This window comes from Lissotriton vulgaris, chromosome 6 (genome assembly GCF_964263255.1).
Source record: "Lissotriton vulgaris chromosome 6, aLisVul1.2, whole genome shotgun sequence".
Taxonomy (NCBI): domain Eukaryota; kingdom Metazoa; phylum Chordata; class Amphibia; order Caudata; family Salamandridae; genus Lissotriton; species Lissotriton vulgaris.
The window spans coordinates 1,833,906,567-1,833,929,617 of record NC_141694.1 but is presented as its reverse complement, the minus strand read 5'-3'; the positions used below and the strand labels follow the sequence as shown (position 1 = coordinate 1,833,929,617).

Sequence of the window (23,051 nt, the reverse complement as noted above, 5' to 3'; positions counted from 1 at the left end):
CATGTATGAGATCATGAGTAGTTATGACTGCGTAACACAAATTTCAGTGAGGTTTTTATTTTGCATTACACCTGCAATGTTCCAAAATCTCAAACTTTAGGGGAATTTCTTTCAAAGTGTTAGCTATCGATCTTACTAGACAACCATAATTTTCCTCAAACATGTTTCCTCAGCCAATTTGTTGGGTCTAGATACAATATAGGTAAAACATATGCTACTGTTATGCCTATGGCTGTGAGCAGGGGGTACTGGGCTCAGGGCGTGGCCTTTTGCACTCTTCTAGGGCCAGTATCCCTGCCCAACTCCTGACCAGTTTCCAGTGCTTGACATTACATTGCCAGGAACATATGGAACTAACTCATCCATGCCATGATCTCCATTTGGAGGGTTGCCCCTAAAGGGAACAAAATCCAACTGAGGCTGACACGAGAAAGGAGATCTTTACCGCAGATGAAGACCCACAAGCTGCCTTGTCTCTCTCTGGCATACGACACTGAATCACAATAGTTTTCTGTCCAAACTAACGGAGTAGTTGGCTGCCGAAAGCATGCTGCTTCCTCGACCAAAGATGGTCCCTAATGAACCTTCGACACATAGGGAACAGTGTGGTGTTTAACAAGGACCTATCTCCACTTTAATTCATGTGTACTTGAACAGTGTCCTGCAAAACCCAAATCCACGTCAATGAGGAAACAAGGAGCCAAGTGAAGGTCACCAGCTGCCTACACGGAGCCTAAAAGAGGAGGAGAGACAGCTTGCTGCACTTACATGGAACAATTAGGGGGGGTGAGAAGTATGTGTAGGGTTTTACCCTCAGCTTCCCTTTTCATATACAGTCAGGGTGTTACGTTGCCTCGATCTCACTCAGGTTTAGGATTGTTCACACAGATACATCGGTAACAATCACTGCGCCTTTGTGGGATATATTTTGGGGTCCTCACCCACAGGTACCACCGATGGCTTGTTTCAACAACGGACCCTTGTCCCGCTCACCTAGTGTGGGGGGGACGGGCTCAAAATGTTTGTAAGAGGAGTTCTATGGCTATGTGGTTTAAGGGATCGTGTGAAGAAATTAAACTTGCCTGCCGGTTCCTACTAAAGTTTGTTTGCACAAGGGAACAGTAATTGTCACCGATTTACCAGGGTGAACAATCCTACAAAGCAACATTCTGTCTTGTGGATTGTAATAGGATCAAACAAAATAAGGTAACCCTCCTCAAGTATCGTTGCACTTAAATGGATCCAGATTTGAAATCCGAGTAATGGGGATGTGGAATGGGAGGAGAAATGGTAAACAGCAGGGAAAATAAAAAATAGACTATGAATTTCGAAATGTATTTTTCCCCTTACCTCGGTCTTTGCCATTCTGCATTTTTTCCTCTTCTTCTTCTCCACCTTCGTCAGCTTTAGTAAAACAGAAAAAAACAAGATTGGAGAAATTATATATTTTTTTAATGTTGCTCCTCTTTTAGACCCAACAAAACACCGCAGGTAGGAAATAAATCTGGTTTAAAATCTGTGCTCCTGAGGTAACGGGTGCAGAAGGGATTCTGCTGCATTGAGATGGCGCTAGTTTATTTACAAACCTGGGCCACCATCTTTAAGACAGAAAGCAATGGATTACCGGATCTGCTGCTATGAACACACGTTAGTTATCAAGATTTGAAGGCAATGTAACTAGAAATACTAACAGCACTGGCCTAGCAGCTCCTCAACAAAGGCTTCATAGCACTACTGGTAGCTGCTGTGACGCAGTCGTCCGCTATTCAACAGAGGAGGAACTTAAAAATAAGGCACGACGACTATCAGAGATGAGTCAGGCCTGTGTCTACAGGTTAAAATACGGCGGTGCTACAGTTACCAAATATTTATTTTATAAATGCTACAAGGTAGAACCATTTGTAGAATTAGACCGGGGAACTCAAACACCAGGCAAGCCATATAATTTTGTATATGGTTAGGAAACAATTCATTATCATATTTTAAGTCACTATATATAAATGCAAATAAAAGTAAAGCGAGGGCATGTACAAAAAAAACGAATTTCTCAAAAGTTACTAAAATATGTTAATAACGGCCCACACTACGTATAGCTTCCATAGATTAACAATAATAAATAGTGCATGTTAATCAAGTGTTAGTAAAGAAGGGCTACGTCCTATAATGCTGGGAAATCATACAATAAAAGCTGTAGAGCATTCCACGATGAATCAATCGGATTTTATTAAATAATGAAGTGAACAAAATTGTGTTGCTACTTTTTTTTACCAGGAGTTATTAATGAAACAACTACACCATTGATAACCCTAAAGTAAGGAGGTGTTTCGGAGTTATAAGAGATAAATTGCGCCAGACCTGACGTTCACAACATGAAAGATCTTAAAAACGTTGCATCACAGGTAGTTTACTGTTGTTGCTTGGCAACCACTTTAGAGTGTCCCTAATTTTCACGAATTCATTTCATATCCAGATTACACAACGTGCAGTTTTCTTACTGACCGTGAATTCACTCATATATGCCTTCTTTCATCCCTGCAGCACAGACGTCTGACACACTAACGCACAAGTTACTACTTGTGTAACGATATATCTGTAAGAGACATTAGTTAGTGATAGATTCCTTACCTTAGAATATCCCCAGGCATCAGACTGGATCCGGAAATTTTTGCGTAGCAATACCCCTGCGCGTCGGTAGGCATCGTCCGCGGCTCCGCGTCCGTCGTCGGCGTCGGAATGATGTCGTCGGAGTACTTAGACGCCGCCCATGCACCCTGACGTCAGTTCTGATACACAGCTTTTCCGCGCCAGATACGCAGAGCCATTATAGAACCAACACTGGTGCCATGAAACTAGGACCCTGAAAGGGGATGACCTTAACCCTAGATATCGGTTCGCAGAACGGGGAGGATGGGTGGGTCGGTAAGAAATATATCACTAACTAATGTCTCTTACAGATATATTGTTACACAAGTAGTAACTTGTGCATCTGAAAGAGACACGTTAGTGATAGATTCCTTACCTTAGAATAGATACCCCAGCAATACCAACCCCTGTGGTGAGTCTGCGAACCAATAATCACACCAGAAAGTCCTGGAGGACGGAACGGCCAAAGAAGCCATCCCTCCGGACTTGGCAGTCCAGGCAGTAGTGTCTTGCAAACGTGTGCAGCGAGGCCCATGTAGCTGCCTGGCAAATGTCCTGCAAGGGCACTCCTCGGCCCAGGGCAGTGGTAGTCGCCGTGGCCTGAGTAGAATGAGCCGCCAATCCAGCAGGGGGTTCCTTTTTGGCCATGGAGTAACATGCCTGGATACACAAGATGATCCACGCGAAATGGTCCTCTTGTGCACCACCTTTCCCTTCTCAGCGCCCACGTAACCAACAAAGAGTGGGTCATCCACCCGGAACTGGCGTGTGCAATCTAGATAATAAGAGAGCGCACGTTTTGGGTCCAGACGGTGGAGCCTCTCTTCCTCTTTCGAAGGGATGCGGAGGCGGAAAGAAGGTGGGCAAGGTAATGGACTGCCCGATGTGGAAGGCCGTGACAACCTTGGGCAGGAAAGAGGGTCTTGTCCGCAACACAACCTTGTCCGGATGGACAGAGAGGAAAGGAGGTGTAGAAGAAAGAGCCTGGAGCTCACTCACTCTCCTGGCAGAGGTGATAGGCACCAGGAAAGCAGTCTTCAAAGTAAGAAGACGGAGAGGACAGTTATGGAGCGGCTCAACGGGAGCACACATAAGGTAAGTAAGTAAGTACAAGATTCAAGTCCCACTGGGGCATCACGAAGGGAACAGGAGGGAACATGTGTGTGTTGCCCTTCAAAAACCTATTTACAATGGGGGACTTGAATAAGGAAGGCTGATCAGGTAGCCGCAAGAAGGCGGAAATGGCAGAAAGGTACCCCTTGAGAGTGCCCAGAGCAGAGCCCTGCTGGGCAAGAGAAAGAAGAAAGAGGAGAACCTCAGAAAGGGGTGCAGAGAGAGGGTCCACAGCCTTTGCTGTGCACCATGCCAAAAATCTGTTCCACCTGCAGGCGTATACCGACTTTGTTGAGGGACGCCTGGCTGCAAGAATGATATCACAGACTTCGGGAGGCAGGTCAAATGGCCTCAACTGCCGCCGCTCAATCTCCAAGCTTGTAGGTGGAGACTGGACAGGTTCGGGTGCAGAACCGTCCCCTGCTGCTGCGACAACAGAAGGTCCTCCCGAAGAGGCAGACGAATCGGGGGATCGACTGACATGCTGAGTAGCTCGGGATACCAGTATCTTCGTGCCCAGTCCGGAGCCACAAGAATAACCTGGGCCCGGTCGCGCCTGATCTTCTTCAGCACTCTGGGCAGAAGTGGTATAGGCGGAAAGGCCTACAATAGACCGCAACTCCACTCGCGAGGAAAAGCGTCTCCGAGCGAGTGCCGCCTTGGAAATTCCAACGCGCAGAACCGATGACATTGCGCGTTCTCTTCTGTGGCAAATAGATCTAACCAAGGCTCTCCCCATTGCTGAAAGAGGCCTTGTGCCACGTCCGAGTTTAGACGCCATTCGTGATCCATCATGCACCGACGGCTGAGTTCGTCCGCCCTGGCATTCAGAGAGCCTGTCAGGTGTTGAACCACCAGGGTCACGCCCTGATGTACCAGCCACTGCCAGAGGCGCTGAGCCTCCTGGCATAGAGCCCACGACCCCACCCCGCCCTGTTTGTTGCACTACCACATGGCGGTGGTGTTGTCCATGAACACCTCCCCTACACTCCCCCGGACAGAGGGGAGGAATGCTTTCAGTGCTAGTCGGATCGCCGCCGCTCCAAAAGGTTGATATGGAGCCAGGACTCCGCCGGAGACCAGAGGCCTCTGATCTCCGCCTCTCTCATGTGGACTCCGCAGCCCTGGAGGGATGCGTCTGTCACAACCACGTGCTCCGGGTGGGGTAGGGAGAGGGATCTGCCACTGACCCAATCACGGTCCGTGAGCCACCACTGCAGCTGTCTTGCAGTGCCCTCCGAGATCAAGACCTGATCGGACAAGTTGCCCTGATGCTGGGCCCACTGAAACTTCAGGTCCCACTGCAGAGCCCGCATCCGCCACCGGGCGTGATGCACCAGAAGGATGCAGGAGGCCATCAGCCCCAGAAGCCGCAGCGTCAACCTGACCGAGACTCGGGATAAAGGCTGAAAGATCGGAATCAGAGCCTGAATATCCCGAACCCGCTGTTCGGGAGGATAAACCCGAAACTGCGCCGAGTCTAGAACCGCTCCGATGAAGAGGAGCTTCCTGAGAGGGACACAAGTGCGACTTCGGCACATTGATGGAGAACCCCAGCAAGTGCAGGAGGTCGGCCTTAGTCTGGAGGTGGCTGACGACTGTCTGGGGCGAGCCCGCCTTCAACAACCAGTCGTCGAGGTTGGGGAAGACTGACACCCCTAACCTGCGCAGATGAGCTGCGACCACCGCCATCCCCTTCGTGAACACCCGTGGGGTGCTGGTAAGGCAGAAGGGGAGCACGGTAAACTGAAAGTGCTCGTGGCCTACCGTGAACCGCAGGTAACGCCGGTGGGCCGGCAGGACGGGGATGTGAAAATAAGCGTCCTGCAAGTCCAACGCTACCAGCCAGTCTCCAGGGTCCAGGGCAGCGAAGACCTGAGCCAAAGTCAGCATCTTGAACTTCTCCTTCCGGAGGAAGCCGTTGACGTTCCGTAGGTCCAAGATAGGGCGTAGGCCCCCTTTGCCCTTCTTGGGTACCAGAAAGTAGTGGGAGTAACAACCACACCCTACTTCTGGCCCAGGAACGTGCTCAATGGCCCCCTTGGCCAAGAGGGCCGTGACTTCCTCTTGTAGAAGTTGCAAGTGAACCCCCGACACGCGGTGGAATTGCGGTGGCATGGCTGGAGGGGTCGCCTCGAAGGGGAAGGAGTAGCCACTTCGGACGATCTGCAGCACCCACCTGTCCGACGTGACAGTGCGCCAGTGGGAGAGGTGATGGCGAACCCTGCCTCCCACAGGCGTCACATGGGCCTGAAAACTCGAACTAGGAAGGTTTTGAGGCAGGTGCTGCGGAGGGAGGTGTGGACTGGCCTCGCGTTGTCCCCGACCGCCGCCACGGCGGTTTCCACGGCCGCCACCGTGCTGTTGAACATTCTGCGGTGCGTGGCTGGCAGCACGTGTGGGGGCGCCCCTTCCTTGGCCACGAAAGGAGCGAAAGGCACCCGATTGCTGCCATGTGGCCGAGATGCCCAAGGACTTGGCCGTAACCCTGGAGTCCTTAAAACGCTCAAGTGCATGGTCTGCCTTGACGCCAAAGAGGCGACGGCTATCGAATGGCATGTCCAGAAGTGTGGTCTGGACATCGGCCGAAAAGTTGGCGGACCTCAAGCAGGCGTGGCGTCGAACCGCCACTGTCGTTGCCATCGCCCTGCCCAGTGAGTCTGTGGTATCCAGCCCACACCGGATGGAATATTGCGCTGCATCTCGGCACTCCACAACGGTTTGGGCGAGTTTAGCCCGGACCTCCTCCGGACATTGTGGCAGCACATCCGCGACCGCGTCCCGCAGGGTGTGGGTGTAGCGGCCCAAGAGACAGGCGGTATTGACAGACCACAGCCCCAAGCTTAGGGACGAGAACACTTTCTTCCCAAACTGTTCATATCTCTTGGATTCCCGATCGGGCGGAGCCGACGGGAATGCGGTCTGGGAAATGGAGGCCTGGATAACCAGGCTCTCGTGGATCGGATGGGTGGACAAAAAGCAAAGGTCGCCCGGGGCCGGGCGGTAGCGTCTGGCCACATTCCTATCCACAGGCGGACCTGTGGCGGGCTTGGACCAAGTGCCCACAAGAACGTCACACAAGGCCTCATTGAACGGCAGCAGAGGCTCGCTGGAGCTTGTCTGCGGTTTGAGGACCTCAGTGAGGAGGTTAGTCCTCACGGCCGCGACGGGGAGCTCAAGGTTTAAGGCCTTGGCCACCCTCGTCAACACTACACTGTAAGTAGACCCCTCCTCCGAAGCCACGGTTGGAGGGGAGACAAATCCAGTGTCTGGCCAAATGTCAATACCACTGGCCTCCCCAAGCTCATATGTCCAGTCCTGTTGAGACTGGCACTCCAGTGCCAGAGGGTCCTCAGACCCCTCCCAATCTCCTTCGTCACCCGTCTCCTGTAAAACAGGATTAACAGACGGGGCCTCCTCATGGAAATAAAAATCTCCAAAGGCTGTCGGAAGTGGCGCCGTTCCGGCGCCAGAGTCGGACCGAAGGGAACATTGGGGACGGCGTCCACAGTGGGCGCCGGGGGCGACACCCGTGGGGCCGGCGCCGGTGAGGTCGTGAGGTCGACCGGCGACGACCCAGATTCGGATGCGGATCCGGTGAGGTCCAGCGGCGCCGGGACCGAAGTCGCCGGCGGCATCGGGGCCGAAGCACCCGACGGCGTCGGGGCCGTAGCACCCGACCCGCTAGGGCCTCCAGCCGGGACCGTTGGGCCTGGAGGCGTCACGGAACCAGACTGAGGAGGGAGGGACCTCATGGCCATGAGGTACCGCTCGATCTCCTCCGGCGTCGCACCATGCCCAGGAACCATAAGGTGTGGGGCAGGCGGCGACACTTGCGACTCCCTCGGAGCCGCATGGGCGGTGTCGCCCGAACCCCCGGCCACAACGTGCGAGCGTCGGGGTGGGTCGGAGGAACGATGACGTCTCTCCGACCTCTCATGCCTCTTACCTGAGGACTTGGATCCTGACGACCAATGTCAACTCCCGGAGCTGCGATGACTCCGACCCCGCGACCGGTCCCTCGACCTCCCGTGGGACCGGGACCTTGAACGGCGCAGGGCCGACTGCCGGGGCGCGAGCCGCTTGCGGGACTGCTCCCGCCTAGCTTTAGACATAGGGCCCGGCAGTCGGAGCAGGTGCGGTCGTCGTGGTCGAGGCCTAAACACTTCAGGCACCGGCGATGGGGGTCCGTAACCGACATTAGTCGGTCGCACTTCGAACAGGGTTTGAACCCGAGCATCCCTACCGGACCGATAGAGTCGAAGACTCGAGGAAAGAAATGATCAAAAAGATCAAAAAGTGTAGTCAAAAAATTACTAGGGGTAGAGCTTCTCCGGATCTGCGCTAGCTGGCGCGGAAAAAAGAAGAACTGACGTCAGCAGGCATGGGCGGCGTCTAAGTACTCCGACGACGTCATTCCGGCGCTAACGACGCCGACGACGGATGCGGAGCCGCGGACGACGTCTACCGACGTGCAGGGGTATTGCTACGCAAAAATTTCCGGATCCAGTCTGACGCCTGGGGATATTCTAAGGTAAGGAATCTATCACTAACTTGTCTCTTTCAGATAAAGACGTATGCACGCAGGTGTGTCTTACTCCTGATCTGCCTGTGACTTCGCCTTCACTTTCCAGGAGTAAAACACACTTACATAAAAAATAATTTGTGAAATGGACAGTGTGGCCCTTCCCGTCGTTCACTGCTGGGCTGGGCAGGGCTAGGCTCACACCCGCTCAGCGCCAGGATAACCTCGGGGTGAGAGTGCACTTTTAAAGTACACATAACATAATTGGTGAAAACAATATGTTTTTCACTCGACTATTGAGAGCTGCTGGTTCTGTAGTTTAGGGTGAGACAGGAAGGGTTTGTAGAGGAGGATGCTAGGATAAGATGAAGATGTTTAAAGATACACATGGTACAGGAGGTTGATACTGTTATCTTCTGATTATAACCATAAAGGCTACAGGTTGCTGGGTGGGCCATGCACACGATTAAGATCCTCTCTTGAAAGTATCTCCAAGTCTGCATCTACCACGTTTTTTACAGCACACGTTTTAGAAAAAAAAGCTCCCTGCCTGGGGATAGTCAGATTGTCGATTTCTTTTCCCCATTTCTTGCACCCTCAAGGAGTGAAGAAAAAGTTGTTAAGAACAAGTTATTCCCTTTCTTATATGGAAGAGGAGGTGGGAAGAATACTGGTAGAGAAGTCATCTGTGAGAGGTGAACCTCAGACCCTAGTTTGGATACCAATGACGGTTTCACTTGTATAGTCACCTTGTCCTCAGTAAAAGCTATAAGGGTGTTGAGGCGGGCAGAGCTTACAGTTGTCCTACCACCCCAGCTCAAGTATGTCAACCAGAAGAACTGTTTTCCACTTTAGTAACTGTGGTTCGCCGAGTTGAATGGATGTCCAGTGTTAGGACCCTCAGACCAAGAATGTTCCACAAACGCTCCAGTTTCTTGGGAAGAATGAAGTATCTGGTACAGTAGCTGACCTCTCAGGACAGGAGTATGCTTTTGGTCTTACATCTTCTCAAGAAAGGGAGGCCACATCCAAAGCATGCATCAAGTAGAATCCAGCAGGTCCTAAGGTATCTCTTCCCATCATGGACAGTATGATGCGCCTTCGGCCTGACCTGCCAGCGGCACACGGGAAATGGCAAGTCCCGAGATAAAGAAGCCTGGGAGGGACTGACATCCTTATCCTGAACTCCTGCTGGAGTGGAAAGAAGACTCTTTAGGGATTGACTATGGTGCCTGCTGAGCTTTGGGAGCCTAATGGCTGAAGCCCTGAAAATGTTCTTATCAGCAACTGCACGAGGACATCCCCGAGAAACCAGTGGCTCTCATCCCCACATCGCACACGATAGCTTCATCAGCAGCCCTGGAGAGACTACCACAATAGCAGTACCCATCCTAACATGCCTGAATTGCTTTGCCCACCGAAGCACTTCGCGCTTGGGGGAACGGAAATATATTTATGCCTGTGCTCTGGAAGGCTGCTGATCGGTAAAAAGGCCATCCCCCAAAGCGTATGAGAATAACGTACTAATAGACTGTTGGTGTTTGTGGACTTAAGAGCCAAACTGTCAGATTCAAGTACCTCCTTTCCCTTTCTGTGGGCACACTGGGGAAGGTGGAAGCCTTGTTTTGTGCATAGGGAGTCTGCACTACCAGGCTGTCTGGAGAAGTGTTCCTTGAGATAAAGTCTGGGTTAGACAGGAGTGGGTTAAGCGCATTAAAATCTGCAGTCATAATTGCTGGCTTAGAACTGGGCCTCTGAAGTGCAACAAGCTTTCAAAGTCTGCTTTCCAGACAAGATCTCTAAAGAGATTGGACTGAGGATGAGCATGGGAATATTTAGCACTAAGCAGGCAACCTAAACACAGAAAAGTTAGACTAGTCTGTTGATAAAAGTTCTATGCAAGAGTGAAATTCACACACCGTCTGCCACCATTGAAGGGGTACTGTTGTGAAACGTTCTGTATCCAGTCTGCTACCTGGAGGTGAGGTTGATGGAGGGATTTGATGGGAGATTCTGTGAATGGATCTCAGATGATGAGACAGAGCTCAGATGGAGTTGGGTCTCTGAAGTATTCTATGGAATTTTTGAGGCCTTGCAAAATTGGGCATCAGTCTGATGAGTCTTTGCCAGTCAGTCGACACAATTTGAGTAATGACTCTGTGTTGTTCTTGTTGGCTATTCAACCAGTATATGTACGTTTGCTAGCTTTACTTCTGGTGCTCATATAGCCTATCCCCGATGCGAGACAAGCTTTGTTCATCTGGAAGTGTCAAAAAGATATTTCCAGCTTGTATTAACCCCTTCGATGCTGCAGACAGCCCCGGCCGTCCCACGTGACGGTGGGCGTGTGTGGAGGACGGCCGAGGGCTGTCCGAACCCCGCCCACTGATTAGAATTCCAGCACCGCGGCGGCATTTGTGCTGCGGCCAAGGTGTTGAAGGAGGCCATTTCTCCTGTGCTAAGAAAGGCTTTGCGGTTCATGTGTTTCTGATTTCAAAAGTTACTTAAGTCTTGAACTCAGTGGGCAGTATGGAGTGCTTTAGTATTCTCCGAAAGCAAATCTTGAATGATGCAGCTTAAGTCAACTTGGAGGCAGGCAGTACCATAGCTAGAGCGAAGCTTGCAGATCTAACTAATGTACAGGGTTTGAGAGATCTGTCTATTTCTAATCACTTTTGGGCAGGGGAGGGGGAAGAGCTAAGGAGGAGGAGGAGGAGGATTGCAGCCCTGGATTCTTTTTTTTTTAGTACAGTCATGTTTGTAGGGACACAGATTCTAAGATATAATTTTTTAATAGAGGGTCTCTCATCTCAATTACCTATTGCTCATTGATTTGCTCAGGACGGCATCCATTTGTGCTGTGTTTGGGATCTTACAACCTATACTAGTTGAATGAATGAAACCTATTTTTACAGTACCTGTTTTTTAAGTATCCTTACGATGATGTTGAACAAAGAAAACTGTGTCTCTAAAAAGCCTGCCTTTGTTTTCTCCTCAGCGGAGAACGGTGAGAGGTGTCATTAATCTCGGGAGCTATAGGCGGGATTTCCAATGTTTACCTGCAAAGATTGAGATAGAGTGGCCACTTAATCTGTCCCTTTTAAACCTTGGAACTCAGAGAAGGTAAGCAAAAGAAGAGCATAAACTAATAGAAGGACCACAGCGTGAAAAAAGAGACTGAAGATACACACGCTATGAGTGCCTTTAGGACTCAGGCAGAGATCTTTGAATATTGACCGCTTTGCCACAGGAAGCCAATACAGAGTGCTGAATTTCTAGTAAAGGATAAGTGAGACCAAAAATAAGGCGAGCAGCGCATTCTACACCAATGGAGAAGTTGGGTCCGTAAGGTAGGAAGTAAAGGGAATTAGAATAATCTAGTCTGGACACTAAATTGTTTAGGATACCTATTTTGCAGCTGAAAAGGACATTACCTTAGTGTGGATTTAGACTTGAAAAAAGCAATTAGAAATGACCATGTTTATGTGACCTGAAAAGAATAGTGCTTTACTGAAAATGACTCCAAGATTGCATACAAAATCATATGCAGAAGGAAGAGACAAAGATAGCAAGTTTTAAAACACTGCAGTACCCTGGTGGGACAGTGAATACAATAAATACGCGAATGGCATAATGCATCTACAGCACTGTTCAACCAACAGCCGGCACATTAAATAAGACAATAACTCCCTTGCTACAGGTTATGTGTACAACCTTACAAGTCATAGAGGTTGCACCACAAATTATATGGAGCATCTAAAAACTCACAGGACTGCCTCAATTTACTGGGCACCAAAGACACCACAGTGTTTCAAACTAATGTTTTCTCATACTAAATACAGTCAGTAGCTGCCCCTCCGCTAAGGCACAAAAGTGTTGCCCCGCTGCTTATCAGCGTGTGAATAAAGGAAAAATAAAAGGAGAATACTAGTTGTTCTTCTCATTTTAAGAGCCCTCTCCCTCACCCCGGATCAGTGCCAGCCGCCACTGAACACAGCACAGCCTCTCACCTGAATGGAGCTCCTTCACGAGTGAAGACATGGTGTTTGTAATGGAATCAGCTGCCACCAATAGGTCGTTGCGGAGGTTTCTCCTCGTACCTGGGGAAGAAACATGGAGTCAAATGTCAAAGGCCTCTGATCGCTGTTTTTCATGTCCCAGCCGGATAGGATTGACCACAAATTAACTGTAGTATTAACAAAATGGCGCACACCTTAGAACAACAATGACTTTCAAGAAATGTCCTCAACAGCATACTGATTTGGGTCATTCTGAAATAGATGAAGACGTTTCCAGCCAAAACTAAAGACATACTCCCCTCCTATGATTTAAAATTCAAACTAAATACTTTAGAAATTCAATAAAATATCTTCATTAGTTTTGTCCCTAAGTGTTATTACTTAACTTATTTTTAGAAGCACAACCTACGTTTTTATGGTGTAAATGTATTCGCTGAATTTTCCACAGCCGATGACCTGTCAAATACGCTCATCCGCTGGGACTTTTAAAGTTAAAAGAACGCAACTACAACTCACTCCCACAATGACCCTCCCTAAAAGAGGTTTTAAAGCCGCTTCCACACTCAAAGAACCAGGCAAACTGGAAAAGTTCCTGGGAATAAATACTTGCTACCTTCAGGTAAGGGGTGAGAGTACTGTAAACCCAGAGGCCACGGCCTCCGATTTGCTTGGAAGGCTGGCCCGCCTCTTTCAATAACCAAGACCAGCTTCTCCATCCGCAGCAGGTCCAATCAGGAGCAGGTGGTGCTGACAAACTGCCCTCGTGGCCTGCTTGACCATAGGAGGGGCTTGAGAAATGAATTTCATCCTCCTGGAGTTGAAATACATTAGACACCAGGGGGTCCAACGTATCGTCTCCGGGTTTGATCAGAGAGCAGCATTAGATTTTCTGGCAAGTAATTGTAGTATAATCATTTTAAGCTTCTTTAAAACACATGAAGCAGCGTGCCGCTCTGGCCAACGTCTATCAGACTTGCCGCTCCTTGCACGTGTCGTTGCACAGGTGTATGGTACTGGTACATCATCAAGTTATAGGGCAATCCACTCCATGTAGCGCTCCTCACCATTTTATGCATCATGGTCCAATGACTTCCCATTCTTTTTCAAGCCATTTCCATAATCAAGTCCCTCTTCAAGCCCCGTTGCCTCAAAATACACTTCCTGTATTTTGAGTGAGGTGCGTCTAAATCTCAGGTAGAGAGCTTCTGTTCCTTTGTTTCCCCTCAATCCATTTATTAATGCGTGAGTGCTCTTTTTGAGACGGAGGTATGACACTCAATGCCGCCCTTGACTGTACCTAATTCTCTCCGTTTCTGGAAGACGAAACTCATTTTCATTCGTTCAAATGGTTAACATTCCCATTTTTGTAGAGGTCTACAATTTTAATAAAACCTAATTGTTCCCTAACCACTAACTCTGATCTTTCTTGTGGGTGTAAACTTTGGATTAGAGAGCACTGTGGAAAGAGGAGGCAATGAGGCTCGCCCTTTTGCCACACTGAAAGCATCCCACACTACCAGGTTTGCTGTAGTTACAGCGAAACAGCACATAGTCATGGGCCTCACCTTCTGCCCACGTGGGAGGACACAGTCGTTTACTTGATGGGTAAGGCTGTCAACCCAACAGTCTGGGCAGGAGGGTTCCCAGTAACATTGACGGGGCTGCTCTGAGTTTTGGTGTTTCTTTTCCTAGATACTTCAAGGTAGCTGGAGCGGTAACTTACCTCTTCCAGACCCTCTGAGCCATCGTATCAGCTGGGGCTTGATAAGCACTGGCTTTGGAGGGGCAACTAAAGCTGCCACAAGCACATAGGGGGCGTCATTCTGATGGGGCCGCCATTGTCTTGATGGACAGAGCCTCCTTGGCAGCACATCATGTACCACTTGTGGTGGTGCGGATCCCTTTGCTGCTGATACCAGTTTCAGCGGATTTGCCCATGTGCCTAAACAGTAGACTCTTAAGAGCTGGTCTGATGGATCAACAGAAGCCTTGCCCACGCCCAGTGTTGGCCAGGGCGTCGACAGAGGGGGCAGCAAGGCTGGTTTCCGCAGTGGGGAAGAGCGAGAGGGACTGTTGCTGTAATGGGTTGACCCACTGGGTCTGGACGCAGTAGGAGGGACACCAGAAGCAGCAGTGGCGCGCTGGTAACGGAGGAGGAGTCTATCCCAGCGTTACATACTCTACAGCCCCGTGCTACTCCCATGCTGGGGTGACCTCCCAACAAGACTTTGCCTGAGAGTGAAACTGAGAGCCCGGCTTGGATGGGGCCTGTGCCCTTCTGCCTCAGCCCTATACTTCATGCCTCAGGAGGCTGTGTGTTTGTGCCCAAAACACTGAGTGAGCCAGGCCTCTGTGACTTCCTCTTGCAGCCACCAATAACCACCTTCTTCATATAATAATCGGGGCTATGTATGACAGTAAGTAAGACGGTGGAGGGGTTTTACCAAAGAGTTTGCAACAGCGGATGAACACCATGAGCAGCAAGTGCCTCCCTCCTCCCAAGTCCACCCCACGGCTGGACGGAGATTGGACGCTGTAACTGCAGCAGAGAGAGCCTGGCCCGGCATGCTCAACCTCTTCGCATGTTTGCCCAGTAAATCCAGTCATACTAAAGGGTTATTTTGTAGAGCAATGGCAACGGATGGATGCTGCCTCACAGTGCAACGGAGTCTACAGATCCTGCAAAAGCAGGTTGGAAGGTGAGATGGAAACGGGTGTGTAAGCAGACACTGTCACCCTCCCTGCAGTTACTTGTACCTATGTAGGGCAGTGAGGGTGACGGCTGCACAGGGCAGAGGACGGAGAGACACCTAGACGTAGCAATGTGCTGCCTAACAGATAGGATGGCTGGTTTCTAAGCACTTAAACTAAGTTCTTGACCCGTGCTAATAATTAAACATCTCCTGCTGGCTAGGGGTGACCTTACTGCCCATGCATGCCAGGCGATGCCAGTGGGGCATCAAATGACTGGCAGCACCGGGAGTACAGGTGCACTGGATGACTGGACGCACAGACGTCATGCAATAAAGTGCTGCATATAGCTGGTGACACAAAGAGCTTAGCTTAAAGCAGGATTGTAGTACGAATCTGGCGAGTGCAACAGAAGCAGACTCTGTCCCACATATGCAGGCAGAAACACAACACACACTCGAGGTGCACACCTGTGCAGGGGGTGGGGGAGGGCATGCCTGCAGACTCTGTCCCACATATGCAGGCAGAAACACAATACACACACGAGGTGCACACCTGTGCAGGGGGTGGGGGAGGGCATGCCTGCAGACTCTGTCCCACATATGCAGGCAGAAACACAACACACACACGAGGTGCACACCTGTGCAGGGGGTGGGGGAGGGCATGCCTGCAGACTCTGTCCCACATATGCAGGCAGAAACACAACACACACACGAGGTGCACACCTGTGCAGGGGGTGGGGGAGGGCATGCCTGCAGACTCTGTCCCACATATGCAGGCAGAAACACAACACACACACGAGGTGCACACCTGTGCAGGGGATGGGGGAGGGCATGCCTGCAGACTCTGTCCCACCTATGCAGGCAGAAACACAACATACACACGAGTTGCACACCTGTGCAGGGGGTGGGGGAGGGCATGCCTGCAGACTCTGTCCCACCTATGCAGACAGAAACACAACACACACACGAGGTGCACACCTGTGCAGGGGGTGGGGGAGGGCATGCCTGCAGACTCTGTCCCACATATGCAGGCAGAAACACAACACACACACGAGGTGCACACCTGTGCAGGGGATGGGGGAGGGCATGCCTGCAGACTCTGTCCCACCTATGCAGGCAGAAACACAACACACACACGAGGTGCACACCTGTGCAGGGGGTGGGGGAGGGCATGCCTGCAGACTCTGTCCCACATATGCAGGCAGAAACACAACACACACACGAGGTGCACACCTGTGCAGGGGGTGGGGGAGGGCATGCCTGCAGACTCTGTCCCACATATGCAGGCAGAAACACAACATACACACGAGGTGCACACCTGTGCAGGGGGTGGGGGAGGGCATGCCTGCAGACTCTGTCCCACATATGCAGGCAGAAACACAACACACACACGAGGTGCACACCTGTGCAGGGGGTGGGGGAGGGCATGCCTGCAGACTCTGTCCCACATATGCAGGCAGAAACACAACATACACACGAGGTGCAAACCTGTGCAGGGGGTGGGGAAGGGCATGCCTGCAGACTCTGCCCCACCTATGCAGGCAGAAACACAACACACACACGAGGTGCACACCTGTGCAGGGGGTGGGGGAGGGCATGCCTGCAGACTCTGTCCCACATATGCAGGCAGAAACACAACATACACACGAGGTGCACACCTGTGCAGGGGGTGGGGGAGGGCATGCCTGCAGACTCTGTCCCACCTATGCAGGCAGAAACACAACACACACACGAGGTGCACACCTGTGCAGGGGGTGGGGGAGGGCATGCCTGCAGACTCTGTCCCACCTATGCAGGCAGAAACACAACACACACACGAGGTGCACACCTGTGCAGGGGGTGGGGGAGGGCATGCCTGCAGACTCGGGTAAACCGGGGATAGTTCAATCAATTCAAATTCTTTATTCAGCTCAAAGGCCCAAAAGATGCACATAAAAGTTACATGTAACATAATTAATCCGATACAGCCCTTAACAAATAATATTCTAATAAAACAAAATATAGCCATATTGAAAAAATCCACATACCGGATCTAAAATTATACATCAAATATCAATAAAAAGGGGGGATAAAAAGAACAGGAATTTATGAGCCTCACAGCTGCTTGTAAGAGATGTATTAATGTATGACAGACCAGCGCCGGGGAAGCAATTGTAAATGTAAAAGGGACCACAAATCCTCTCCTATAACCGACAAACAAATGAAGAGGGAGGGATACTGGGCTGGACAGAGCGAAAGATCTACCCCTGTACCTGCGGCTTTGAGGCGCCCTACCAACAATGAGCGGATCAAGCCTCAATGGAGTCAAATGAGCTCTGTGCTGCGCTTTAGGAATGATGCTCATATAGGGTGCATAGAGAGCAGATGGCAGTTGGTCTTTAAGTTTCACTGATCCATAAAATGAGCCAATGCGTCCAGAAACTTCTGAAAGCCTTTGGCCGCTCTTACCATGAGGAATGCATCATCCGCAAACAGCAGGACAGGAATGGATCGAGCACCCGACTGCGGCAGATCATTTCCAGATTCTACCGGTGAGAGTCCTAGCTCATCGATGTGTGGGGTGGAGATAAAGGGGGCTAACGCAACCCTTTCGGGACCCTCCTCTCAGTTTTAGTCCTATAGGTAGACTCGCTATTAGGCGCATATCTGATGCAGGCTGAGGTATCTGTGTGTCGCTGGATTGGGAAAAGCACTAGTAGTTCATCGTTAACCATTGTAGCCGATAACCTGGAATGGCTTCTCACAGTCAAAGGATAAGTTTAACCCCATGAAGGATAGATGTAATGAGCCAGTTTTAACCCTGGAATATATTTGTTAATAAAAAGGTAAAGATTTAGGCATTGTTCTATGATAGCCAGCCCTTGACAGAAACCAAGCTGCATGTCTAATAGAATCTCGTTCTCCTGGGCACATAGCTCAACTTGTCCAGAAAGATTCTGCCTGCAGCCTTGACTATGGAATCTGACAAGGAGATAGGTTGGTAACACTCCTGGTTCCTCCATTCCCCTTTTTAGGTTTTGCCTGGCGTAGCACTGCGCAGCAGTGTTCGCGCAGGCGAAATCTTTTAAGACTCAGTATGGGGCTTTAACCCGCCTCTCTGGTCCATTGGCTAGCTCCATAAATGGAGGCTAGCCATTGGAACAGAGATGCGTCAGTCATTGTCCGAGCAGATTCGTGGGCGTTCCAGCGATTTTTTCGCTCTCCGCCCCTGTGTGAACGTCATTGCGGCGGTGGGCGGTATTTTTTTTTTCTTTAAGGTTTGTTTTGGTCATTTCTCAGAAGATGGCGGCCGGGCAGTAGCTTACTTGAGAAGCAGTGCCGTCTTGAACCAGCGTGTGCCAGTTCCCGCCCTCCTCCCGCTGTCCGTGTGCCAGTTCCCGCCCCCCTTCCGCTGTTCGTGTGCCCGTTCGCCGCCCCCCCCTACCACTGTCTGTGTGCCCGTTCCCGCCCCCCCTCCGTATTCAATACATCGCGTTTCATCCCCAACCCCCTTTCAGCACCGCACGCTTCCTGGTAAAAATCAACAAGGTCAGTCAGAAACAACACGCTTCCTGGCAGAAGCGCATAATACATGGGCGAGGAATCGTGAACAGTGATTCACGGCACCTCGGCTTGCTGAGCTCGGGCTTGTAGAACAGAAACGTACGCCAAACCACAATAGAGCCTTTTCCGTTAAATTCCTGTGCTAAGGGACTTGTGTCGGCTCACAAAGCTGGAAAACATTCTGCAGGCTGAAAACCAAAATACCTATAGGCAGAAATAAATGAGTCCTCGCACGGCATCACACGATAGACTGCCATAACTCTGTTACGGAAGCCTGCAGGGGAGGGAAGGGGCGGGCCCAGGCTCCTTGAAGCCTCACCTCCCTGCGCAAGTACGAGTCCCTGAGCATCAGGAAGAGCACGCTGTGCCCGCCCACCTCGCAGTTCTGCCGGATGAACACACCGGGCTCACTGAAGGGCTGAGACAAAGAGGCTGCAGAGAGCCGGCATGTAAGTAGCCCATTCACGGCGTTGGCTTCGCCTCTTCCCGGGCAGAAAGCGTTGCTAGTCTGAGTGGGCTTATGAGCTGCTGTAGCGCCTCCGATACCCCTAAAGCCTCAAACGCCCACTCCCTTACCAGCATGGACAGACTTATAGCGCCGTGGTCCATTTTTGTCGTGGTTTCCGGGACCCTCACACTTTTCACAGCTAGCCATATACTTCCAGTGCTGAAGTTCACGTGTCTGCCGAATACCCGACCCTCTAAGAAACTCTCGCGATCTAAAATGGGTACTTTGATATGTAGTGAATTATTCTGTAGCGCTAACTATGGTCAGAATGGTAATCATTGCTTGGCGCTACATCTCAGAACTTTTCAACTAACATGTTCTTTTCCCCTTTAGTGTTTCAGGCCTGAAACCAAACCTGTCAGGGGCTAGCCCTATTTTAAGCCCACGTTGTTCCTATTTTTAACGTTTAAACTGTAGAAAGGCGTATGTTGTACTCTTTTAATATATGTATTTATGTGGGGACGTAAGGCTAGATTCACAGCAGTGGCCCTGGAGACCAGCACAAACGAGGCAGACCTGTGTTTAAATATATTCGCGATGACACTGGAGTCCTTCGGGGAAGGTCTGAACCGGAGACAGCATTTTCAGCCGACCCCGGAGAAGCGAGGATGAGGTGGACAGCTGCCGGAGCCCCCAGCCATGTGCTCGCCTCCCCGCTTCGTTTCCACTGAAAAGGGGGCTGCTTCAACCCCCCTCCCTGCCCTGCCCACATGTCTCTTCCTCTTCCCACTAGAGTGTTTGTGGGGGATGGAGAGCTGTTCGCCTTAATCCGAACCCCTGCCCTATGGTGTGGCTGTGTGTGTGTGTGTGTGTGTGTGTGTGGCGCTGGCTCTGTGTGTGGCTCTGTGTGTGTGGCTCTGTGTGTGTGTGGCTCTGTGTGTGTGTGTGGCTCTGTGTGTGTGTGGCTCTGTGTGTGTGTGGCTCTGTGTGTGTGTGGCTCTGTCTGTGTGTGTGTGTGTGTGTGTGGCTCTGTGTGTGTGTGTGGCTCTGTGTGTGTGTGTGTGGCTCTGTGTGTGTGTGTGTATGGCTCTCTCTCTCTGTGTGTGGCTGTGTGTGTGTGGCTCTGTGTGTGTCTGTGTGGCTGTGTGTGTGTGTGTGGCTCTGTGTGTGTGTGTGTGTGACTCTGTGTGTGTGTGTGGCTGTGTGTGTGTGTGTGTGTGTGTGTGTGGTTCTGTGTGTGTGTGGCTCTGTGTGTGTGTGGCTCTGTGTGTGGCTCTGTGTGTGTGTGTGGCTCTGTGTGTGTGTGTGGCTCTGTGTGTGTGTGTGGCTCTGTGTATGTGTGTGTGTGGCTCTGTGTGTGTGTCTCTGTATGTGTGGGTGTGTGTGTGGCTCTGTGTGTGTGTGTGTGGCTCTGTGTGTGGCTCCGTGTGTGTGTGTGTGGCTCTGTGTGTGTGTGGCTCTGTGTGTGTGTGGCTCTATGTGTGTGTGTGGCTCTATGTGTGTGTGTGTGTGGCTCTATGTATGTGTGTGGCTCTATGTATGTGTGTGGCTTTATGTATGTGTGAGGCTCTATGTGTGTGTGTGTGTGTGTGGCTCTGTATGTGTGGCTCTGTATGTGTGTGTGGCTTTGTATGTGTGTGTGTGTGTGTGTGGCTCTGTATGTGTGTGTGTGTGGCTCTGTGTGTGTGTCTCTGTATGTGTGGGTGTGTGTGTGGCTCTGTGTGTGTGTGTGTGGCTCTGTGTGTGGCTCCGTGTGTGTGTGTGGCTCTGTGGGGCTCTGTGTGTGTGTGGCTCTGTGTGTGTGTGGCTCTATGTGTGTGTGTGGCTCTATGTGTGTGTGTGTGTGGCTCTATGTGTGTGTGTGGCTCTATGTATGTGTGTGGCTCTATGTATGTGTGAGGCTCTATGTGTGTGTGTGTGTGTGTGGCTCTGTATGTGTGGCTCTGTATGTGTGTGTGGCTTTGTATGTGTGTGTGTGTGTGTGGCTCTGTATGTGTGTGTGTGTGTGGATCTGTGTGTGTGGCTCTAGGTGTGTGTGTGGCTCTGTATGTATGTGTGTGTCTCTAGGTGTGTGTGTGTGGCTCTAGGTGTGTGTGCGGCTCTCTGTGTGTGAGTGTGGGTGCAAATACAATAGGTCTCGTATTTGCGAGAGATTAAGCTATTGGGATTGTAAATGACAATGCCATTTATTTATCTCTTTTCAAAACCAACACATAAATAAAAGGTTTGTCATTTATAATGCCAATAGCTCTAACTTTTTCGAAGGCGAAACCGTTGCATTGTAAATGCTTGTTTATAGATGGGTACAATAATTCACTGGGAACAAAGATGAAGGTGGACCATATTGGGCAGCATTCCTCAGTATGTTCATTAATAGGGGCCCCAAGATCAATATTAAACCCATAAACGTCCATCGGTACCAAACTGGCTCCTTGAAATCAAATTCAAGACTGTACACATCTGACTGGTGGGAGTGACTTGTGCTGGTTCATTCCATAAAGGAGTAGAAAGCCCAGCCATTGACGACAGTCGAATCGGGTACTAGTAACACCGGCCAGTTACAGTGCTTAGAAACAGCAGAAGTGCAGCTTGAAGTGCAGTATAAAAAACAGGTTTGTACGATTAGCCCAAGAAGAAGTGTTACCATGTTAGACATCATAGATCTCGCCCACCTGTCTCTTCTCATTCCTCTCCCTACTTCCTGCTCAGGCCATTGTAGCTATGCTGTGTGTCTGGTTTGAATTAGTTGAGTCTTCACTGTAACCGGGAGAGACCCGCAGTGCTCACCTCCCTGGATGCGTTCAGTTTGACAGGTTAACCAAAGACCGGCATAGAAGTACCACTTGATGAAGGCTGACGCTTAGGTCAAGGGTTCTACTAGAACTTAAGGGATTTCTTTCAACTGCTGGCCCTCATCGCTTTGTGATAACATTGTTTGCAGAGAAAGGAAGAGCAGCTCCAGCTCCTGGGTGGCGCCATCGACTATCCGAGGTAATCAAAGATTCTGCCAACAAGTTTGCCATTCACTGTGGAGTCAGAGAGGCTAAGAGACCATTACACACTAATTGTTGCCTTGAAAATAACCTACACCTTGACAAATATTAACCTGAACTCGTGATAAAATGCCCTAGAACTGTTCGGTTGTACCCAAACTGCCTATCTGTGAAAATAAGTGACCCCCAAGACCCAGCTTTTCGCGTTCAGCTTTGACTTTAAGCAAGGCTCTGTACACTAACCAGAGGAAGGGATAAACTAAGGACCGGAATTCTGTCTGTCCTCATGTAGTGTAGTAACCAATGGGGGCAAAAGACAGAAGAAAAAATGCTTGCTGCTCCTGTTATCTGAAGGCGGATGTACACAGCTCTATCTGCAGAGATCCTGCCTTACATTAGCTCAAGAACTACAGGCGTTGCTCCTTCAAGCGCTATCCAGAGGATACTTCCCTTATCGAGGGGTTGCACAATGGCCGCAAGCCTGGTGCCACAGGCCAGCTTGAAACCAAGATAGTCAAATTCAAATTCAAAAGAACTTTATTCGGTTTTCGTGGTGAAAGCCATAAAAGTACAAATATACACAATAAAAAAATAAGGAAAGTTGTTAATAACATTAGGTTCAGAAAATATAAAAGATTAATCTCTCACAGAGAGCACTATACTGTCTCTAAAGTCCGTATTTAATGCAGCTATATGGTTTTCATAAGTTCGTGCGATGCCTGAGGCACAGTTTTAAATAGTGTACGACTGATTTCGTTGCTAAGATGTTTTCCAGAAACTGCAGCGCCAGGTACGCTGGGCGGCATCTGCGGATCTTCATGACTTTTAAAATTGGTATAATCCACCTTTTGCGAAGTGGCGTGTAAAATCTGCAAAAGAAGAGAACATGTATCGTGGACTGAGATGAAATGGAGTCACAGGGGCACGGTGTCGTATTGGGTGTCCATATGTTCTGTGACGGAAATGAAACCATAATGTGAAAGAGATTAAACCTGAAGCGGGTGAGAAGAAACTTTTCAAATTGCGTCAGGTCATACTGCAGATACGGTTGAATAGATGGAATCAGTTGTATCA

At 50.1% G+C, this 23,051-nt stretch overlaps 1 protein-coding gene across 4 annotated transcripts in view; it reads right to left on the bottom strand.

The window, feature by feature from the left end:
- The window catches only part of DTNB (dystrobrevin beta), a 1,293,049-nt gene that overhangs the window by 21,529 nt on the left and 1,248,469 nt on the right, over positions 1-23,051 (bottom strand). For all 4 annotated transcript variants that reach the window (XM_086928107.1, XM_086928108.1, XM_086928109.1 and 1 more), the window contains 2 exons: positions 12,292-12,381; positions 1,351-1,404 (listed from right to left, as the gene is read on the bottom strand). In XM_086928107.1, the coding sequence (XP_086784233.1) occupies positions 1,351-1,404; positions 12,292-12,381 (144 nt within the window). The remainder of the gene's footprint in view (positions 1-1,350; positions 1,405-12,291; positions 12,382-23,051) is intronic.